Source organism: Anomaloglossus baeobatrachus, chromosome 2 (genome assembly GCF_048569485.1).
Source record: "Anomaloglossus baeobatrachus isolate aAnoBae1 chromosome 2, aAnoBae1.hap1, whole genome shotgun sequence".
Lineage (NCBI taxonomy): Eukaryota > Metazoa > Chordata > Amphibia > Anura > Aromobatidae > Anomaloglossus > Anomaloglossus baeobatrachus.
In genome coordinates this window covers 720227542-720248472 of record NC_134354.1, presented here as the reverse complement: position 1 = coordinate 720248472, position 20931 = coordinate 720227542, and the positions used below count along the sequence as shown (strand labels likewise).

The 20931-nt window shown below is 45.0% G+C and overlaps 1 protein-coding gene across 8 annotated transcripts in view; it reads left to right on the top strand.

Moving 5' to 3' along the window:
• The window catches only part of FRY (FRY microtubule binding protein), a 645836-nt gene that overhangs the window by 513147 nt on the left and 111758 nt on the right, over window positions 1–20931 (top strand). For all 8 annotated transcript variants that reach the window (XM_075337351.1, XM_075337349.1, XM_075337348.1 and 5 more), the window contains 4 exons: window positions 8095–8241; window positions 11690–11858; window positions 14890–14980; window positions 20725–20807. In XM_075337351.1, coding sequence (XP_075193466.1) covers window positions 8095–8241; window positions 11690–11858; window positions 14890–14980; window positions 20725–20807 — 490 coding nt within the window. The remainder of the gene's footprint in view (window positions 1–8094; window positions 8242–11689; window positions 11859–14889; window positions 14981–20724; window positions 20808–20931) is intronic.

The following is a 20931-nucleotide window of genomic DNA, read 5'->3' as shown; positions in this document are numbered from 1 at the left end:
TGAAAAATCCAATAGCTATATGTAAGAGTGAAAATGTGAAAAATGGAACCTGCATTACTACCATGAACATATGAATAAAGAGAAATTTAGCTATTGAATTGGTCAATGCAACAGAGCCCCAACACTACGCCAAAGTATTTCTCTACGTTGGGGTCCCTAGCTTGTGTCTCCTCTCATGCAGTTAAAAAACTTACCGTGTATGGGAAGCTGAGACCCAGGCTATATATACAGTTAGGTCCAGAAATATTTGGACAGTGACACAAGTTTTGTTATTTTAGCTGTTTACAAAAACATGTTCAGAAATACAATTATATATATAATATGAAAGTGCACACTCCCAGCTGCAATATGAGAGTTTTCACATCCAAATCGGAGAAAGGGTTTAGGAATCATAGCTCTGTAATGCATAGCCTCCTCTTTTTCAAGGGACCAAAAGTAATTGGACAAGGGACTCTAAGGGCTGCAATTAACTCTGAAGGCGTCTCCCTCGTTAACCTGTAATCAATGAAGTAGTTAAAAGGTCTGGGGTTGATTACAGGTGTGTGGTTTTGCATTTGGAAGCTATTGCTGTGACCAGACAACATGCGGTCTAAGGAGCTCTCAATTGAGGTGAAGCAGAACATCCTGAGGCTGAAAAAAAAGAAAAAATCCATCAGAGAGATAGCAGACATGCTTGGAGTAGCAAAATCAACAGTCGGGTACATTCTGAGAAAAAAGGAATTGACTGGTAAGCTTGGGAACTCAAAAAGACCTGGGCTTCCATGGATGACAACAGTGGTGGATGATCGTCGCATACTTTCTTTGGTGAAGAAGAACCCGTTCACAACATCAACTGAAGTCCAGAACACTCTCAGTGAAGTAGGTGTATCTGTCTCTAAGTCAACAGTAAAGAGAAGACTCCATGAAAGTAAATACAAAGGGTTCACATCTAGATGCAAACCATTCATCAATTCCAAAAATAGACAGGCCAGAGTTAAATTTGCTGAAAAACACCTCATGAAGCCAGCTCAGTTCTGGAAAAGTATTCTATGGACAGATGAGACCAAGATCAACCTGTACCAGAATGATGGGGAGAAAAAAGTTTGGAGAAGAAAGGGAATGGCACATGATCCAAGGCACACCACATCCTCTGTAAAACATGGTGGAGGCAACGTGATGGCATGGGCATGCATGGCTTTCAATGGCACTGGGTCAGTTGTGTTTTATTGATGACATAACAGCAGACAAGAGTAGCCGGATGAATTCTGAAGTGTACCGGGATATACTTTCAGCCCAGATTCAGCCAAATGCCGCAAAGTTGATCGGACGGCGCTTCATAGTACAGATGGACAATGACCCCAAGCATACAGCCAAAGCTACACAGGAGTTCATGAGTGCAAAAAAGTGGAACATTCTGCAATGGCCAAGTCAATCACCAGATCTTAACCCAATTGAGCATCCATTTCACTTGCTCAAATCCAGACTTAAGACGGAAAGACCCACAAACAAGCAAGACCTGAAGGCTGCGGCTGTAAAGGCCTGGAAAAGCATTAAGAAGGAGGAAACCCAGCGTTTGGTGATGTCCATGGGTTCCAGACTTAAAGAAGTTGTCCAGTTACCAAAACTGATTTTTTTTTTTTCTGATAAATCTTGCTAATATGTGCCCCTCAACACATCTATTATGTTTTTTCAGCAAAATTTCCTTTTATTGTGCACTAGCAGCACATGCTCATTGCTGGCTCCAGCTCTGATGGGGTTAATCTCTCCTCTGACTTCTTGTGTTCAGTTCCTACAAGTCCCAGAATTCTTTGGGGCTCTAGGGCGGTGTCTAGCTTATCTAACACACCCATTGTGTCTAATACACCCACTCTGCTCTCCGACCAAACCCTCCTCCCTGCCTCTTCCCAGTGGATGTGCACTGAGAGCAATCACACAGAGACAGCAGCAGCTCTACACAGCCAGGGGAAGAAAGTGTGTGTGTGCGCGTATATACAGTGTATGTGTATGCGTATATACAGTGTGTGTGTATGTGTGCGCGTATATACAGTGTGTGTGCGTATATACAGTGTGTGTGCGTATATACAGTGTGTGTGTGTATATATACAGTGAGTGTGTATGTGTGTGTGTATGTCATACTCACCTGTCTGCAGGGTCCCGGTGCCATGCCTGCTTCCAGCCCCTGTCTCGGTACCGCCGCTCTGGCTGTATGCAGTCTCCCCGGGGCACGTACGAAGCTTGCAGGACCTGGCGGTGGATCACCTGATGCAGTCACCTGACGCATCAGCTGATCGATTCTCGTGGTGTCGCCGGCTTTTTCGCGCCCGGCCGGCTATCGGCTGATCCTGCCGTCAGGGGACTTCATCAGCTGATTACCGGCAGCTGCTGCAGTGATGGGCCAGGATCAGACTCTGCTGCAGGAGCTGCCGGTAATCAGCACAGACGTGAGTATTTATTTATTTTTTATTTTTTTCTACTGATGCATCAGCTGATTGTATAATCGGCTTTTATACAATCAGCTGATGTGTCAAGTGATTGTACCCGGCTGGACACCAAAATTAGGCGAAGCTTATGTCATTTTTTTTTTAAATTATTTCATGAAATTCATGAAATAATTAAAAAAAAAAGGGCTTCTCTATATTTTTGGTTCCCAGCCAGGTACAAATAGGCAGCTGGGGGTTGGGGGCAGCCCGTACCTGCCTGCTGTACCCGGCTAGCATACAAAAATATGGCAAAGCCCATGTCATTTTTTTTTTCTTTTTGGGTAAAAAACTGCATACAGTCCTGGATGGAGGATGCTGAGCCTTGTAGTTCTGCAGCTGCTGTCTGCTCTCCTGCATACACTAGTGAATGGAGGATGCTGAGCCTTGTAGTTCTGCAGCTGCTGTCTGCTCTCCTGCATACACTAGTGAATGGAGGATGCTGAGCCTTGTAGTTCTGCAGCTGCTGGCTGCTCTCCTGCATACAATGAACATTTTGAATAAGGAAATGACATCAGACCTTTTTTTTTTTTTTTCATCAACAATCTTTAATGGCATTGTGCACTGATTAAAAACGCAGTGAGCAAAAACGCAGCAAAAAACGCACCAAATCGCGGCAAAAACGTGACATGCAGCACCGCAGGTGACAGAGCAGAGCAAGTTGGTGACATGCTCTGCTCTGACACATAGTGTGCTGCATGTCACTGTATCCACTCTGGGACTTGTTGTGCAGGTGACCGGATGATACATGTCACTAACTTGCTCCACTCTGTGACTTCTGCTGCATTGTTCCAACTGTATACACTCTCACCTGAACAAGTCTCAGAGTGGGGCAGTTAGTGACATGTATCATCCGGTCACCTGCACAACAAGTCCCAGAGTGGTGAAAGATAGTGACATGCAGCACACTATGTGTCAGAGCAGAGCATGTCACTATCTCCACTCTGGGACTTGTTGTGCAGGTGACCGGATGATACATGTCACTAACTGCCGCACTCTGTGATTTCTGCTGCATAGTACCAACTGTATACACTCTCACCTGCACAACAAGTCCCATAGTGGAGACAGTTAGTGACATGTAGCATCCGGTCACCTGCACAACAAGTGCCAGAGTGGAGAAAGATAGTGACATGCAGCACACTATGTGTCAGAGCAGAGCATGTCACTGTCTCCACTCCGCTGACCTCACAGCCCGTACACGCTGCGATGGATGCAGGGGGACACAGAACAAGTAATCGGCCGACACTGGAGTCATCTGATTACTTGGGATGAATGAGAAGTAAAATGCTCTGGTGCTCGATGGACGAAGCCCATGCCGATTTTTTTAAAAAAAATTCATTAAAAATAAAAAAACAAAAAAATCACATTGTTTGTGGGCTCCCGCTGCATTTTCTATTGCGAAGGGTAACCAAAGCAGCTACTGGCTGCTAGCCCCCTCTGCTTGGTGTTACTTTCACTGGCAATAGAAATGCAGGGAAGCATTTTTTTTTTATAAAGGTTTTTCCCTGAAAATGTTTTTAAGAAAATGACGTGGGCTTCGCCATATTTTTGTATGCTAGCCAGGTACAGCAGGCAGCTACGGGCTGCCCCCAACCCCCAGCTGCCTAGTTGTACCCGGCTGGGAACCAAAAATATAGAGAAGCCCTTTTTTTTCATGAATTTCATGAAATAATTAAAAAAAAAAAAAAAAAAATGATGTGGGCTTCGCCAAATTTTTGAGTCCAGCCAGGTACAACTAGGCAGCTGGGGATTGGAATCCACAGTTCAGGGTGCCCAAACTTTCTGGGCCCCCCACTGCGAATTGCAGTCCACAGCTGCCCCAGAAAATGGCGCTTTCATAGAAGCGCCATCTTCAGGCGCTGTATCCAACTCTTCCAGTGGCCCTGGTGATAAGTGGGTAATAAGGGGTTAATACCAGCTATGTTTTACCAGCTGGTATAAAGCCCGAGATTCTTAATGTCAGGCCAAGTTTAACCTGGCCATTAAGAATCTCCAACAAAGGGTTTAAAAAAAAAAAAAAAAAAAGACATCACACAGAGAAAAATACTTTATTAGAAATAAATACACAGACACAGTAGGGACTCCATGTTTATTACTCCCTCTCACCCCTCCACGATGGAGAGATTTCTGTACTGACCATGCCAGGAGAGGGCGAGGAAAAAGAGCGAGCGGGGGGGAGGAAAAGAGAGCGAGCGGGGGGGGAGAAGAGAGCGAGCGGGGGGGAGAAGAGAGCGAGCGGGGGGGAGAAGAGAGCGAGCGGGGGGGAGAAGAGAGCGAGCCGGGGGGAGGAGAGAGCGAGCGGGGGGGAGAAGAGAGCGAGCGGGGGGGAGAAGAGAGCGAGCGGGGGGGAGAAGAGAGCGAGGGGGGAGAAGAGAGAGAGGGGGGAGAAGAGAGAGGGGGGGAGAAGAGAGAGGGGGGGAGAAGAGAGCGAGGGGGGGGGAGAAGACAGAGCGAGGGGGGGGAAAGAGAGCGAGGGGGGGAAAAGAGAGCGAGGGGGGGAAAAGAGAGCGAGGGGGGGAAAAGAGAGCGAGGGGGGGGAGAAGAGAGCGAGGGGGGGAGAAGAGAGCGAGGGGGGGGGAAGAGAGCGAGGGAAAAGAGAGGGGAGAGGAGAGAGGGATAAGAGGGGGGCAGAGAAGAGGGGAGGGGGAGAAGAGGGGGGAGAGAAGAGAGTGGGGAAAGAACGGGGGGGGGCAGAGGTGCTCTGTCACCAACTGTCTCCACTCTGTGACTTGTGGTGCAGGTGACAGAGTGCAGACAGTTGGTCCCATGCAGCAGGACAGATGGCAGAGCACAGTGGTGACATGCCTGTCAGTGTCTTGCTGCTGGGAGGAGCAGATGATCAGACTGCCCGACACCGGCCGCTCTCCTGACATCGCAGCAGAGCGGGCGGGTGGACAGTGTGATCACATACTTACGTGCAGGGGGGGATTCAGCTGAAGAACCCCCCCCCTGTACTGCACACTGGCGCCCCGTGCCTCACCATCTGCAGGACGCTTAGCCGGCTCCACAGTGACGTCCTCCGAATCCTCCCCTCGATGCTGGGCTGTGATGTGCGGTAGTTACCGCCCACAGCCCTGTCACTCAGTGTGAGTGGTGCCAGCCTCCTCTGACGTACCCGTCCAGTTTGAGAGCCCGGAAATGTCGGGACGTCAGAGGATGCTGGCGGCCACAGCTCCAGGGGGTCATGTGACCGGCACTGAGCGTGCAGCATAGCGCCGCTCAGTGCCAGAACTGGAAACAGAAGCCAAAGGAGAAAACGCCTAGAAAGGTAAGTAGAACTCCTACAGAAAATAAAAAAATGGGTGAACCACCCCTTTAAGGCAGTGATTGCCTCCAAAGGATTCGCAACAAAATATTGAAAATAAAATTATTTTTTTTTGGGTTTGGTTTATTTGTCCAATTACTTTTGACCTCCTAAAATGTGGAGTGTTTGTAAAGAAATGTGTACAATTCCTACAATTTCTATCAGATATTTTTGTTCAAACCTTCAAATTAAACGTTACAATCTGCACTTGAATTCTGTTGTAGAGGTTTCATTTCAAATCCAATGTGGTGGCATGCAGAGCCCAACTCGCGAAAATTGTGTCACTGTCCAAATATTTCTGGACCTAACTGTACGTATCATGTGTACTGGCTATTGGGTGGGGCCGGGTTCACAAATGAAAGACTACAAATCAATCAAGAAATAACGTCTGGAACACCATTCTGAGTCTTAACTAGGTGCTAAAACATAAAACTCTCCATATAGTGTAGATTATTTAGGTTTTAGCACCCAGTTCAGACTCAGAATGGAGTTCCAGATGTTAGTCTTGATTGACAGTTTTAGTGTGTCTGTCTTGTGCTTCCCGAAGTCCGTCCTACTGCATGTCCTGGCAGTTGCCATGTTTAAAATCCTGACAAAGTGCAGTAGATAAAGAATGCCTTTTTGCTACATCAAGGTACCGTATTTAGAAAAATGTTTAATATATAAATGTGTTTTATTACATTTCTTGGAGAACCCCTTGAAGGACGTATTGACATCACAAATCTGTTGATGCGTTTTCCAGGCTTTGGACCTGTACTTTCAAATGGACCAGATCTCAGTCTAGTAGTAAAATATTAAAACGTGCTATTAATGTTTGCTACTGGTCCTTCTCCTGGTAATCCAGGTATGTCTCCAGGACCGGTGTATGCAGAATATATTTCTAGTCTCCTGGTAACCATTCTGTAATTTTGGCTAGTTTAATGGTACAAGTTAATACAGTTAAATGACATCTGGCCATCTGCACAATTGTAACACAGGACCGTCAAAGAGGAGGCTCAGCTACAATAGAGACCAATTTGTCTAATATCAACACTACATTTCCTCTGTTGCACCTGCTTCTTGGGCTATGTACGGCCACGCAAATTATGGTAAAGCCATTTTTGGTGAAGGGATTTAAAGGGGTTGTCCTATGTTCTTAAATGGATAAAATTGCAAAGTACTTGTAAAAACAAGCAAATTTGCAACTTACCTCTTATTAAAATTCCTCTCCATTCTCAAGATCTTAGGGATTTTTAATTCTATAGTTGCCTAGGTTACCGGCCACCATGCAGTCTGAGTGCCCAGTTACCTAGGCAAGGAGCATATGACGCTTGCTGGTTCTCTGAAGCTCTCCGGATCAGAATATTGGCTAGCATTATTCCCTCTGCATTTCTCTAGTGAAGAAGAGGAAAAGCTACCTATACTAGCCACCTATGCTACCTGCATGGAAGAGCGCTCCATTTGGACCATGCCGCATGGAAGAGCGTTCAATTTAGACCATGCCTCGTGGAAGAGCACTCAGTTTGGACCATGCCTCATGGAAGAACGCTTAGTTTGGACAATACCACATGGAAGAGCGCTTAATTTGGACCATTCTTCATGGAAGAGCGCTGAGTTTAGACCATGCCTCATGGAAGAGCACTCAGTTTTGACCATGATGCATGGAAGTGCATTCAGTTTGGACCATTCTTCATGGAAGAGCGCTGAGTTTGGACAATGCCACATGGAAGAGCACTCAGTTTGGACCATTCCTCATGGAAGAGAGCTCAGTTTTGCCCATGACACATGGAAGAGTGCTGAGTTTGGACCAAGCCTCATGAAAGAGCGCTTAATTTGGAACATGCCTCATGGAAGAGCACTTAGTTTTAACCATGCCTCATGGAAGAGTGCTTAGTTTTGACCATGCCTCATGGAAGAGCGCTTAATTTGGACCATGCTTCAGGGAAAAGCACTCAATTTTGACCATGTGGAAGACCGCTCAGTTTGGACCATGCCGAATGGAAGAGTGCTCAGTTTGGACCATGCTGCATGGAAGAGTGCTCAGTTTGGACCATGCTGCATGGAAGAGTGCTCAGTTTGGACCATGCCGAATGGAAGAGCGCTTAGTTTGTACCATGCCGAGGTCCATCTTTGGGAGCACACCGCCCCTAGCAACCAGGAAGACAGCTTGCTGCATCCCAAGTGAGGGACCCACCTCTATTACTTGTATAGCTTGAGATAATTTCCCTAAAACACATATTTTTTGCAACCCCATTTGTTTTATGCTGTAAACCGTGAAACCAAATGCAATCTTCAGGTTTTTTTGACTATACAAATTGCTTTGTCTTCTGTTTTGTGCCTTTTTGTTTTGCGCAGTATGCGGATGAAGTGCCAGGCCAGGAGGTGGAAAATGCTTGGAATGCCTTAGCCAATAATGAGAAGTGGAGCAACAACCTGCGGATAACTCTACAGTTCCTAATTAGCCTGTGCGGGGTCAGCAGTGATACCACCCTACTGCCTTATGTAAGATGATAAACCTTTCTATCTACCTACACGTAAGATATATGTATAAATAAGTGAGCGAGCGTCAACTGAATCCTGTATCTACATGATTAACAGACGGGTCGTTAATTCCGGAATTAGGCCTAAAATAACCATTGGATACATTTTTCTTTGGCTTGCGCAGACCTGCAACGTTGATAGATGACAGCTTGCTCTGTCCACCCCTTGTGTGGCAGCATTTATGTAAAGTTTTTAAAGTTTTAGGTCGTGATTCTGTACAATCTTCTGGTGCTATTCATAGTTTAAAGAGTTAAGTCAACACAAATTTCTTTAATGCTGTTTTATGCAACCGAGTCGGAGAAGTATATGTAACTCTACAATGAGGCTCAGCAGTAGTAACTCAGGTTAACATGCAGGGGCTGAATTTTGGCAAATTGTAGATTAGAAAGTAGAAGAATACATTTGCTTTGAAAACTCACAGTGCCTGTGACATGCATGCTGCTGCATAGGTGTAATTCTCGTGTGCTGTAGACCTGCATATGTGCCCGTCTTTTATTTTGCTTACAATTTTAGAATAATCTATATAACTATAGCTTTTGGATTAACTGCCTCTTTAAGGCAATATGGGTCCAGCGGCCCAGAGAGTGATTACTACATTAAAGATGGTGGGTGAAGGTTGGAGTGAGCTCTCAAAAAAAAAAAAAAAGCAATAGAATAGTTGTGTTTTCTAGAGTTGTCTTAAAGGGAATCTATCAGCAGGTTTTTGCTACATCATCTGAAAGCAGCATGAAGTAAGCCAAGAGATCCTGAATCCAACGATGTATCACTTAGATTACTAGGTGCAGCCATTCTGACAAAATCAGAATCTTTAGATTTATCTATGTAGCAGAGCTGAGAGTCCCCGCCCACACCAGGCTCTCTATAGAGATTGTACATTGACAGTGACGTGTGAGAGGAGGGGGTGTCAGACGGACATGAGCATGACATGGTTGGCCAAGCAATAAGACGTCCTGCTGATTAAACAAACAAATAAGCAAATAAACAATAGATTGGACTGTGACAAGACAGGAATTCCTGAACTGTATGTGTTAACTCTTGCAGCATGCTGTCTTCAGCTTACATAGCAAAAACCTGCTGACAGATTCCCTTTAAACTGGACCAAGCTTAACTATGAATAGTATTTTAAAGGGGCTGTTCTGTATGGTGTGAAAGTTGCTTAACAGAAAGCAATATAATAACAAAAAAAATTATCTATATGCACTGAGATTCCAGTTCCTTTATTCCAATAATTACCGCCAGTCATGTAGCTAGTCATTCACTTGACAACTGCAGCCAATTACTGGTCATGTGTTCTAATTCCAGCTTAACTATCAAATCAGTGACTGGCTACAGTGGTCACGTGAATGATGTAGATCACCAGCTGCAAGAATTATATGAGCTGCAGATTTTAAAGGGAATTTGTCACCAGGATTTTGCACTGTAAGCTGAGGACAACATGCTGCGAAGGTTAAAAACATCTGTGTTTCTCTTATCTGTGTGCACTCTATTCTTTACTCATACTGCAGGGTTAATTGCTCTGCGATTAACATTGGTGGGATTCCTCTGCACATGTTGACCATTCAGCTATGCCGCCTGCTGTGATTGACACCTCACAGTCAATGCACAATTTCCATAGAGACCCTGGTGTGGACAGGGACAGCTTCCAGCTCTGCTACACTAAATACTGAGATAAAGTCAGAACGGCTGCACACAGTGGTCTAAGATAAACGTGGTTAGTTTCAGAATCTCTCTGCCTACAATATGCTGCTTTCAGATGAAATAGCAAAAACCTGATGACAGATTCGCTTTAAAACAATTTTATTTTTGGTTGGAGGGGTGTTTTATTTCTCTGACATTGGTAAAATCCTGGCCAAGCCCTTAAGGCTTTGTGCGCACTGGAAAATGGAATTTTCTCAAGAAAATTCCGCAGGCATTGAAAGATTACCGCACCCGCGGTAAAAAACTGCAGCAAACAGCACCTGAAAAACGCATGCGGTTTGCCGCGGTTTTACCGCGGTATTGTTCGCGGTATTGCCGCGTGCGGGTTGGTACATGTGCTTTAATGCATTCAATGCAATAAAGCACATTGGAAGAAAAAAAAAAAAAGACATTTCATTCTGAGATAGATAGAGAAATAGACAGATAGAAGAATAGATAGAGAGATAGCTAGATAGTTAGAGGGATAGGTAGAGTCCCTGTGAGCACACGCTGCATTTCTCCTGAGCGGTAATGTGAGTTCACATTACCGGCCGTGGGAAATGCCCTGTGGTTACCTCTGCTGCCTCGCTGCGAGGCTGCATTCAGCACTGTGTCTGTGTCAGTCGCGGCTGGATGCAAGCATCGCAGGACATGGATTACGCCGGAGCTGTGTGTTTCGGGGGGGTTAATCAATGGGTGAACCAGGAGCTTTTTTGTTTTTTATTTAAAATAAATGATTTTTCGGTGTGTGTGTGTGTGTTTTTTCACTTTACGTACGGGTTGACCATGTCAGCTGTCACATAGACGCTGCCATGATAAAGCCTGGACTTAGTGGCGGCGATCCGCCGCCATTAACTCCTTACATTACCTTGATTGCCACTGCATCACGGCAACAAGAAGAGCTGGGGACACTCCGGTACTATTGCATAATGCATGCAACAGTCCCGGGGCAGCTGCGGCTGATATTCTCGGCTGCGGGAGGGAGGCGGGGGACATTAACCCTGCCCCTCGCCCTCCCCAGCCTGAGAATATCGGGCCGCCGCTGTGTGCTTACCTCAGCTGGAAAGTAAAAATACGGTGGAGCCCACGTGTTTTTTTTCTATATTTCCGTTTGCTTTCTATGTGTATTCTATATGTTTGTGGCTGTGTTCTATGTCTGTGATGTCTGTGTGTGAGTGTGATGTGTGTGTTTACTCCGCTTCCTCTTCCTGTCATAATGACATCACTTCCCTGCAAACCGCAGGCAGCGATGTACATTACCGCAGGTAAACCGCGAAATACCGGAGGGAATAACGTAGGAAAACGCAATGAACCGCACAGAATTTGCTGCCTGCGTTATTCCCATTTAGGATTTCATGATTACATTGCAGTCAATGGAGTGAAATCCCGCAGCGACGTGCGGAAAAGAAGTGACATGCAATTGTTTTTGCTGCGGCAATCCCGCAGCAAAACATGCAGCTGTCAAATTCCGCTTAGTGCGGACAGGATTATTTTTTTCCCATAGGATTTGCTGTTGAATCATTGCACAGATGTTATAAACATTTTCTGCAGCGAAACATGCAGGAAATCCGCAAAAAATCTACGGCAAAAACCGGCAAGTGCACACAGGGCCTTAATCTCTTTTTTTTATTATTTTATTTATATATTTTTCTATTTTTATTTCTTTTTATTACAAAAATGAATAAAAATTGTTCTCCTCCTGTAGAAATATTTTTTATTTCTGACTCTCCAGATAAAAAAAGTGGCAATCTACTTGTGCAGAAATAATACCATCCAGACGATGGAAGAGCTTCTCTTTGAGCTTCAACAGACCGATCCTGTTAACCCCATAGTTCAACATTGTGATAACCCCCCCTTCTACCGCTTCACCGCCAGCAACAAGGCCTCCGCTGCTCCCTCCGGTAAGAAATTAATCTGTTTTGATCTGGGATTTTTCAGTCTTATTTTTTTATTTTTTTTTTTCTTCAGCTCCTTCATGTGCTTTTAGCTTTTAACTATAAAGAGCTCTGTAGCACAAGGGAATGATCTGATCTAAGAAGCAGAAGAAAGTCTTGTGGCTTGAAGGATTTTATCCTTGTCGAGATACGGTGCGGCATATTTGCTCTGGGAAATTCAACTCTCTCTCTTTTCCAACACATACAAAAGCATTTTTATAGAAAGTCTACAAGGAAGATTAGTAGTTCGACACCGTGTTTTTAGGAACTTGGCTGTATGAACCACATTTCTCCTTGAAGATCAATAGAAGAGAAGAATTTAAGGTTTTTTCTTCTGATTAAACATGATATTGCAGATCAGTGCACATCTAAGCCCAAATCGCTTCCTGATTTCTAAGCGTCGGATGTAAAATCTGTCACCTCTAAGATTACAAAGCGTATTTTGTTTCTCATCATTTGGAGAGAACATGTATAGAAAACGGATTTTGAACACTTGAAGCATCAGTTAGTGTAAAGCTGTATTCACACATCGCTTTTTTTTTTTTGGCCTGGTTTCCTGTTTTGTTTTTGTTTATTCTAATCATCCATTTGTTTCCCAAGCCTCTCCTAGTTTTTATCTATTTAGATATCGTATTTTTCAGATTATAAGAAGCACTGAGGGGTGCGTCTTAAAATCCGAATGTAGCTTACCCGGGGGGGTGGTGAAGAGGGGTCACAGGAGGCAGGGGCAATGCTGTGAGCTGTGCTGCAGGCACTGCTTTCTGCGGCGCTACTCTGTGTGGCGGGCGGTGCTGCTCTGCGAGGGTCTGTGCGGTGGGCAGTGAGGCACGAGCCATTTTGAAGATGTCGGTGGTAAGGACATCAAATTATGGCGCCCAGAGTTAGCGTGTGGGCAGATGGAGCTCTTAGCTCAAGCGCTCATCTGTGCACGTGCCCACTCCAGCCACCATTTCTTTGAAGCCCACACCGCTGACATATTCAGAATGGCCAGTGCCTCACCGCCCGCAGCGAGCACCTGCACAGAGCAGCGCCGGCCACCCCAGCAGCGCAGAGCAGCGTTGGCCGCCCCAGCAGCGCAGAGCAGCGCAGGCCACCCCAGCAGCGCAGAGCAGTGCCCGCAGTGAGCATCTGGGCCCCCTTCTGCACTGCCCACAGCATCACCGTACTCAATCACCACCCCTGCCTCCTGTGACCCCCGCTCCACCACCGCTGCTGCCCCACCTCCCCGAGAAGACAGCATCGGATTATAAAACTGACCCCATATTTTTTTTTACCTTATTTTTATCTCTAAATTTGGGGTGCGTCTTATAATCCGGTGCGTCTTATAAAATGAAAAATATGGTATATTAATATCTCTGCTTACAATCAAAATGTAATGTTTACTTCTAGAGGATAACAAATTATCCTGATCATGTTAACGACACAACAAAAAAAAATGTAATTTTAGACTCCATCGGTTGGTATATGTTCGTGCTTTTTTTTTTTTTTTTTACAATAAAAAAAAGTATGAGGTCTGTTGCACTTCTCAATGGAGGTGATAAAATTCAAAGAAAAAAAAACGAAAAAATATGGCACAGCTTGTCCAGACGTGGTCCGCATCCACCCGCCCCACATGTTTTAATGGATTGAAGAATTAACGGACTATTAAACTTGTTGGTGAATGCCACTTTTTTCATTCTTTTTCTTTGAATTGTTTTGATGACCAAAAAGGAGGTTGAGCACCACCGGGTGGCATTTTTTTGGACATTGAGTTCCCCGTCCATGAGTAATACAACAGGAAATTCATATCAATGGTGCCGGATTGTTTTTGACTTTGATACTGCATGTTATCCCTATGTTGACGTGAACCACTTTGTGACTATTTGAAGACATGTCGGTTATATTTGGTAATAATGTCATATAGAGGCGCAAACTTGGAGCCTGATATCTGATATGTCATATATAGAGGGGCAAATAAGTATTTCATACACTGCCGATTTTGCAAGTTTTCTCACCTACAAAGGATGGAGAGTTCTGTAATTTTTATCGTAGGTACACTTCAACTGTGACAGACCAGAATAAAAAAAAAATCACATTGTACGATTTTTAAATAATTAATTTGCATTTTATTGCAAATAAATAATTCAATGCAATAGAAAAACAAAACTTAATATTTGGTACAGAAACCTTTGTTTCCAATTACAGGGGTCAGACATTTCCTGTAGTTCTTGACCAAGTTTGGCCCACTCCTCCATACAGATCTTCTCCAGATCCTTCATATTTCGGGGCTGCCACTGGGCAACATTTGAGGTTCAGCTTTCTCCAAAGATTTTCTATTGGGTTCAAGTCTAGAGATTGGCTAGGCCACTCCAGGACCTTAAAATGCTTTTTACGGAGTCTCTCCTTAGTTGCCCTGGCTGTGTTTTTTGGGTTATTCTCATGATGGAAGAACCAGCCAAGACCCATCTTCAATGCTCTTACTGAAGGAAGGAGGTTGATAGCCACAATCTGGCGATACATGACCCCATCCATCCTCCCTTCAGTACACTGCAGTTGTTCTGTCGCCTTTGCAGAAAAGCACCCCCAAATTATGATGTTTCCACCCCCATGCTTCACGGATGGAACTGTGTTCTCGGGGTTGCCCTCAACCACCTTCTTCCTCCAAACACGGCGAGTGGAGTTGATACCAGAAAGCTCTATTTTGTACTCATCTGAGCACATGACCGTCACCCATGCCTCCTCTGGATCATCTAGTTAGTCATTGGCGAACTTAAAATGGGCCTCGACATGTGCGGGTGTAAGCTGCGGGACGTTTCCTGTCCTGCAACGTCATTGTTGCGGTATGAGGCACACGTCGCACCAGAACGGCTAGTCAAAATAAGTCAGGAACGCTGAGAGGTAAGGCGATTTGCAGGTCTCCCATCCAGCGATCAGATTCCTGATCTGTCCAATGGACCAGTGTTCTGCAAATCAGTTTTCCCATCTCTAATACGTAATGATTGTTTCTGTTGATTTACAGGAACCACCTCCAGTAGTAACACTGTTGTCGCTGGACAAGATGGATTCCCTGATCTGGAAGACAGCAGGATGACTAAAGACTCCGATGACAGGTGGGGAACATAAATTATATTTTCCGTATTATTATTTTGTTTTTAATGCCCTAGTATTGCGCCTTCTTTCATGAGCTTCAGACGTTCTTAGCATGAATTATCCAGTATTTCTTGGCATGCAATGATTTCACAGCCTCAAACCTTGCTCAAGCCAACTCTTTTCCTGTATATTATAAATTATTTCACGTCCAGATGTTTTATTAATACAGTTAATTTAAAATAGAAGTAAGGAAGCGAGGAATGATTTTTGTGACGCAAGATGCTATCAGTGCTCATCTGATGCTTCCTATTCCTGCCATCAGTTTCACTTCTATAAATCCATCGGTGGGTCATGGTGTTTTTTTTGGTTGCCGTTATTTCAAGGGATTTTTCAGGACATAAAATGTAAAGATCTTTTGATACAATTTATTTTTTTTAATTACTTTTTTTTTTTTTTAAATAAAATGTTCTTCTTTCCATAAAAAAAAAAACGATTACAAACCACAACCATCCCCCAAAAATATCCCTTGTGCAAAAGCATAGTACAATTTGTGCTCAGTCATGTTGGAAAAACAGATATACATAAAGTATCTAGATGCATGAAGACTGAGGGGTTTTTTTGTTGACCAAATGCTATAAAAAGTGCATAAGGCCCTGTGCACACTAGAAAATGGAATTTTCTTAAGAAAATTTCGCAGGCCCTGAAAGATTTCCGCACCTGCGGAAAAAAAGCGCAAAACAAACGCATCGAAATCCGCATGCGTTTTGGTGCGTTTTTTTCTGCATGTTGGTACAAATGTTTTAATGCATTCAATGCAATAAAGCACATTGAAAAATGAAGAAAAAAAGAAAAAAGTGAGTAATTTCCTTCTGATATAGAGAGATAGAGGGGTAGATAGATAGAGGGGTAGATAGATAGAGGGGTAGATAGATAGAGGGGTAGATAGATAGAGGGGTAGATAGAGGGATAGATAGAGGGATAGATAGAGGGATAGTTAGATAGAATGATAGATAATCAATAGATAGAGGACAGATCAATCAATCAATAGATAGAGTCCCTGTGAGGACACACTGTAGTTCTCGCGAGCGGTAATGTGTTCATATTACCGACCGTGAGAAATGACCTGTAGTTACCCCTGCAGGCTCGTTATGAGGCTGCATTGATTACTATGTGTCAGACGCAGCTGGATGCAAGCGTCGTGGGACCTGCGTGGATTTCGCCGGAGCTGTATGTTTGGGGGGGGGGGGGTTAATAAAATGGTAAAAGAGGGGGCTTTTTTGCTATTTTATGTAAAATAAAGGATTTTTCGGTTTGTGTTTATCCACTTTACTTACGGGTTAATCATGTAAGCTGTCTCTTAGACGCTGCCATGATTAAGCTTGGACTTAGTGGCAGTGATGCGCTGCCATTAACTCGTTATTACCTTGATTGCCACCACATCACAACAATCTGGAAGAGACGGGGACACTCCGGGACTGTTGCATAATGGATGCGACAGTCCCGGGGCAGCTGCGGGCTGATATTCTCGGCTGCGGGAGGGGGTGGCATTGACCATGGCCCTCGCCCTCCCCAGCCAGAGAATACCGGGCCACCGCTATGTGTTTACCTCGGCTGGACGGTAAAAATACGGCGGAGCCCACGTTTTTTTTTTTTTTTTAATAACGCAGGAAAACGCAATGGAACGCACATAATTTGCTACCTGCGTTATTCCCTTTAGGATTTCACAATTACGTTGCAGTCAATGGAGTGAAATCCCGCAGCTGCCTGCGGAAAAAAAGTGACATACAATTCTTTTTGCTGCGGGAATCCCGCAGCAAAACCTGTAGCTGTCAAAATCCGCCTAGTGCGCACAGCATTTTTTTTTCCCATAGGTTTTGCTGGTAAATCACTGCAGAAAGGTTCTGAACATTTTCTGCAGCGAAACATGCAGAAAATCCGCGGGACATCCGCCGTAAAATCCGCCTAGTGCGCACATAGTCTAAAGGCCGTTTTACACACTAAGATATCGGTACCGATATCGCCAGCGTGCGTACCCGCCCCCATCGGTTGTGCGACACGGGCAAATCTCTGCCCGTGTCGCACAACATCGCCCGGACCCGTCACACGGACTTACCTTCCCTGCGACGTCGCTGTGACCAGCGAACTGCCTCCTTTCTAAGAATTACAGCGAACTACTCCTTTCTTCCAATAGAAGCGGAGGAGCGGAGATGAGTGGGACGTAACATCCCGCCCACCTCCTTCCTTCCGTATTGTGGCCGGGACGCAGGTAAGGTGAGCTTCCTCGTTCCTGCGGTGTCACACGGAGCGATGTGTGCTGCCGCAGGAACGAGGAACAACTTCGTTACTGCTGCAGTAACGATATTTGAGAATGGACCCCCATTTCACGGATGAGCGATTTTGCACGTTTTTGCGACGATGCAAAATCGCTCATAGGTGTCACACGCAACGGCATCGATAAAGCGACCGGATGTGCGTCACAAATTCCGTGACCCCAACGAGATCACTTGAGCGATGTCGTAGCGTGTAAAGCCCGCTTAAGGTGGGGAGAGAGTAGCTATCAGTGATTGGAAGCGGGGCTTGCGTGATGTCACAACCTCACGTGAGCACTGTCGGGAACATGAGATTAAACACCATTAGAGTGGCGCAGGCATGGGAGCTTTTTTATTTTAATTGGGGAAAACGTAGTATGAGAAGGTGATGTCCTATTAGTGGTCAACCCCTTTAAAGGGAACCTGTCAAGTCTCCTCTGCCCTCCAACCCAGCAGCATTGATACCTGTGTTCCCAAATTCCCTCCTGAACCAGCCCTGTATAACACTATTCACTAATATGAATGTTTAAAAAACGACTTTTAAACCTCCCTGTTCCTTATGCTAATTAGGGCCTTGACCAATCACAGGGGTGATAGTTCCCCATACTAGTTGACCTTATTTCCATGTTATCACACCCCTCTGGGCATGATAATATGATTTCCACGTGACGGCGTCACTGCCAGCTCCAGGAAATCTCGCGCATGCGTGCCACTCATTTTGGCTGCGTCAGTGTGCTTCTCAAGCCATGTGTACACTTCATTAGACGCACTGCGCATGATCAGAAGTTCAGAAGACAGGTATGAGAGCCTTCTTCTGAATTTCTGCTCATGCACAATGCGCCTGATCAAGCCAGGAAGTGCACACTGACAAAATGAGCCTCACGCATGCGCAAGATTACTATTAACTGACGGTGACAACGGCTCGTGGAAATCATATTATCACGCCCACGGGGGAATGATCATATGGAAAGAGGGCTGACTAGTCTGGGGAGACAATGCCCCTGTGACTAGTCAAGATCCAAATTAGCATATGAACAGTGAGGTTTCTAAGTTGTTTTTATAGACATTCATATTAGTGAATTGCGTTATTGTCACAGATGTGTCAAGGCCGGCTGACAATCCTGTGGCAGCGAGTATAAGGAAACCCCAGAGATTGGCAGCATATGTTGTTATCTGACAGTTCCCTGTTTCTGCTGCTGCGGACTCTAGAAGTCTGGAAATTTGTCAGTTTTTCCCCTCTGTTGTCAGCCTCTGACTCCCTTTATAAACCTCACTTTGGGGATATTTGTGTGCGGTTTATAGTTTGTTCCTGACTGAGCTGTGGAGAAGTCGTGTTGTTCCGTTGCTCCAGACTCCTGTAGTTGCTGCAGCTCAGATAAGTGTTGTCCATTGTCTTTGCTATCTACCAGCGCTCTGGTGATTGCAGTTGTGTTTCCCCCGTATTGTTCCCTTGTATCCTTCTTTAGTGATACTGGTGTTGACGAAGAGCTTATACCCTCCATCCTTAGGGGTGCTTCACACACAGCGAGCTCGCTGCCGAGATCGCTGCTGAGTCACGCTTTTTGTGACGCAGCAGTGACCTCATTAGCGATCTCGCTGTGTGTGACAATGAGCAGCGATCTGGCCCCTGCTGCGAGATCGCTGCTCGTTACACACAGCCCTGGTTCGTTTTCTTCAAAGCCGCTCTCCCGCTGTGACACACAGATCGCTGTGTGTGACAGCGAGAGAGCGACAAATGAAGCGAGCAGGAGCCGGCATCTGACAGCTGAGGTAAGCTGTATCCAAGATAAACATCGGGTAACCAAGGTGGTTACCCGATATTTACCTTAGTTACGAGCCTCTGCAGCTCTCACGCTGCCTGTGCTGCCGGCTCCGGCTCTCTGCACATGTAGCTGCTGTACACATCGGGTTAATTAACCCGATGTGTACAGCAGCTAGGAGAGCAAGGAGCCAGCGCTAAGCAGTGTGCGCGGCTCCCTGCTCTCTGAACATGTAGCTGCATTACACATCGGGTTAATTAACCCGATGTGTACTGTAGCTATGGTAGGAGAGCAAGGAGCCAGCGCTCAGTGTGCGCGGCTCCCTGCTCCCTGCACACACAGCTGTGCGCTGGTAACTAATGTAAACATCGGGTAACCATACCCGATGTTTACCTTAGTTACCAGTCTCCGCAGCTTCCAGACGGCAGCTCCGTGCAAGCGCAGCGTCGCTTGCACGTCGCTGCTGGCTGGGGGCTGTTCACTGGTCGCTGGTGAGATCTGCCTGTTTGACAGCTCACCAGCGACCATGTAGCGATGCAGCAGCGATCCTGACCAGGTCAGATCGCTGGTCGGATCGCTGCTGCATCGCTAAGTGTGAAGGTACCCTTACTTAGGGCCTATTTGCTAGGGTGAAATAAGGCCCCCAGGTATTCCAGGTCTGTGACAGGTGCGGAACCTGTATAGGGTCTGCGAGGACAGTGAGGGTGAGCTGCAGGTTGTTATCAGGGGTCACCATTTCCCCCATTCCCTAGGAATAAGGCATTCCTTCCCTCTTCCTGTGTGTTGTCCTTTACAACTGGTATAGCTTCTATTCCCGACCGTGACAGTTATACAGGGCTGGTTATGGAGGGGATATGGGCATACAGGGATCAATGCTGCTTGGTTGGAGGGCATAGGGGACCTGACAGGTCCCCTTTAATAGACTATTTTGTGCAGAGGCTATTAATATTTAGCTCCTGGAAATCCTCTTAAGTGGTTTTGTAGATATACCGTACTCTGTAGATATACTTTGTAGATATATTCTGTTCAATAAACGCTAAATAATCACAGGAAAATTAGCGGAATATATTTTTTCTTACCAATGTTTGTATTTGTAATTATAATTACAAATTACATCCTGGAAACAGTTTATATAATGGGATCTTTATCGTTCTCGTTTCATATCCAAACCATAAATGGTGGTTTTCACGGAATACATTTTTGCACGGAAATATTTCTGTATAAATATTATAGTTTCTTATCACATTGGAAATGCTGAATACCAGACTATTCCTATAAACAGATCTCATCTGGCACTGAATCATAATTGGGTCTGTTGGCTCTCCATATCTGCTGGCTGACATCAGCGGTTATACACATGTATTGTATATATACTAGAATGATGAAAGTATTGGGACACCGCATGTAACGCTACACAGGAGCGTTTCACATCCCAGTGGAAATCTATTGGCATTAGTATTGAGCCGCTTCCCCCGTTATTAGATTTAAGGCCTTCAGCTCTTCAGTGAAGAAGCCTATAATAGCATTGATGATTTCTGTGACTCCCGTTGATTACAATGGGAAAGGATGATGCATATACATTCAAAAAAAGAATAGAATCAAAAATAATCGGATTGAAACTGTTGAGTAGAAGACTTTATCTTGGAATAGAAATAATTGCATAAGTATTCAATCCTGTGTGATGTATTATTTTAGGTTTGGGAATGTCATCAGAGCTCATACACGGCTGGAGTCCAGATACAGCAACAGCTCTGGAGGATCCTATGATGATGATAAAAGTCAGTACAACTTTTTGCGTTTGTTTTTTGTTGTCATTAATGGTTCACCCCTTTTTTTTTTTGTATATACTGAATATGAAATCAAAGCCAATTCTCTGCAAAGTAGAGACCAATAGTGCCCCTA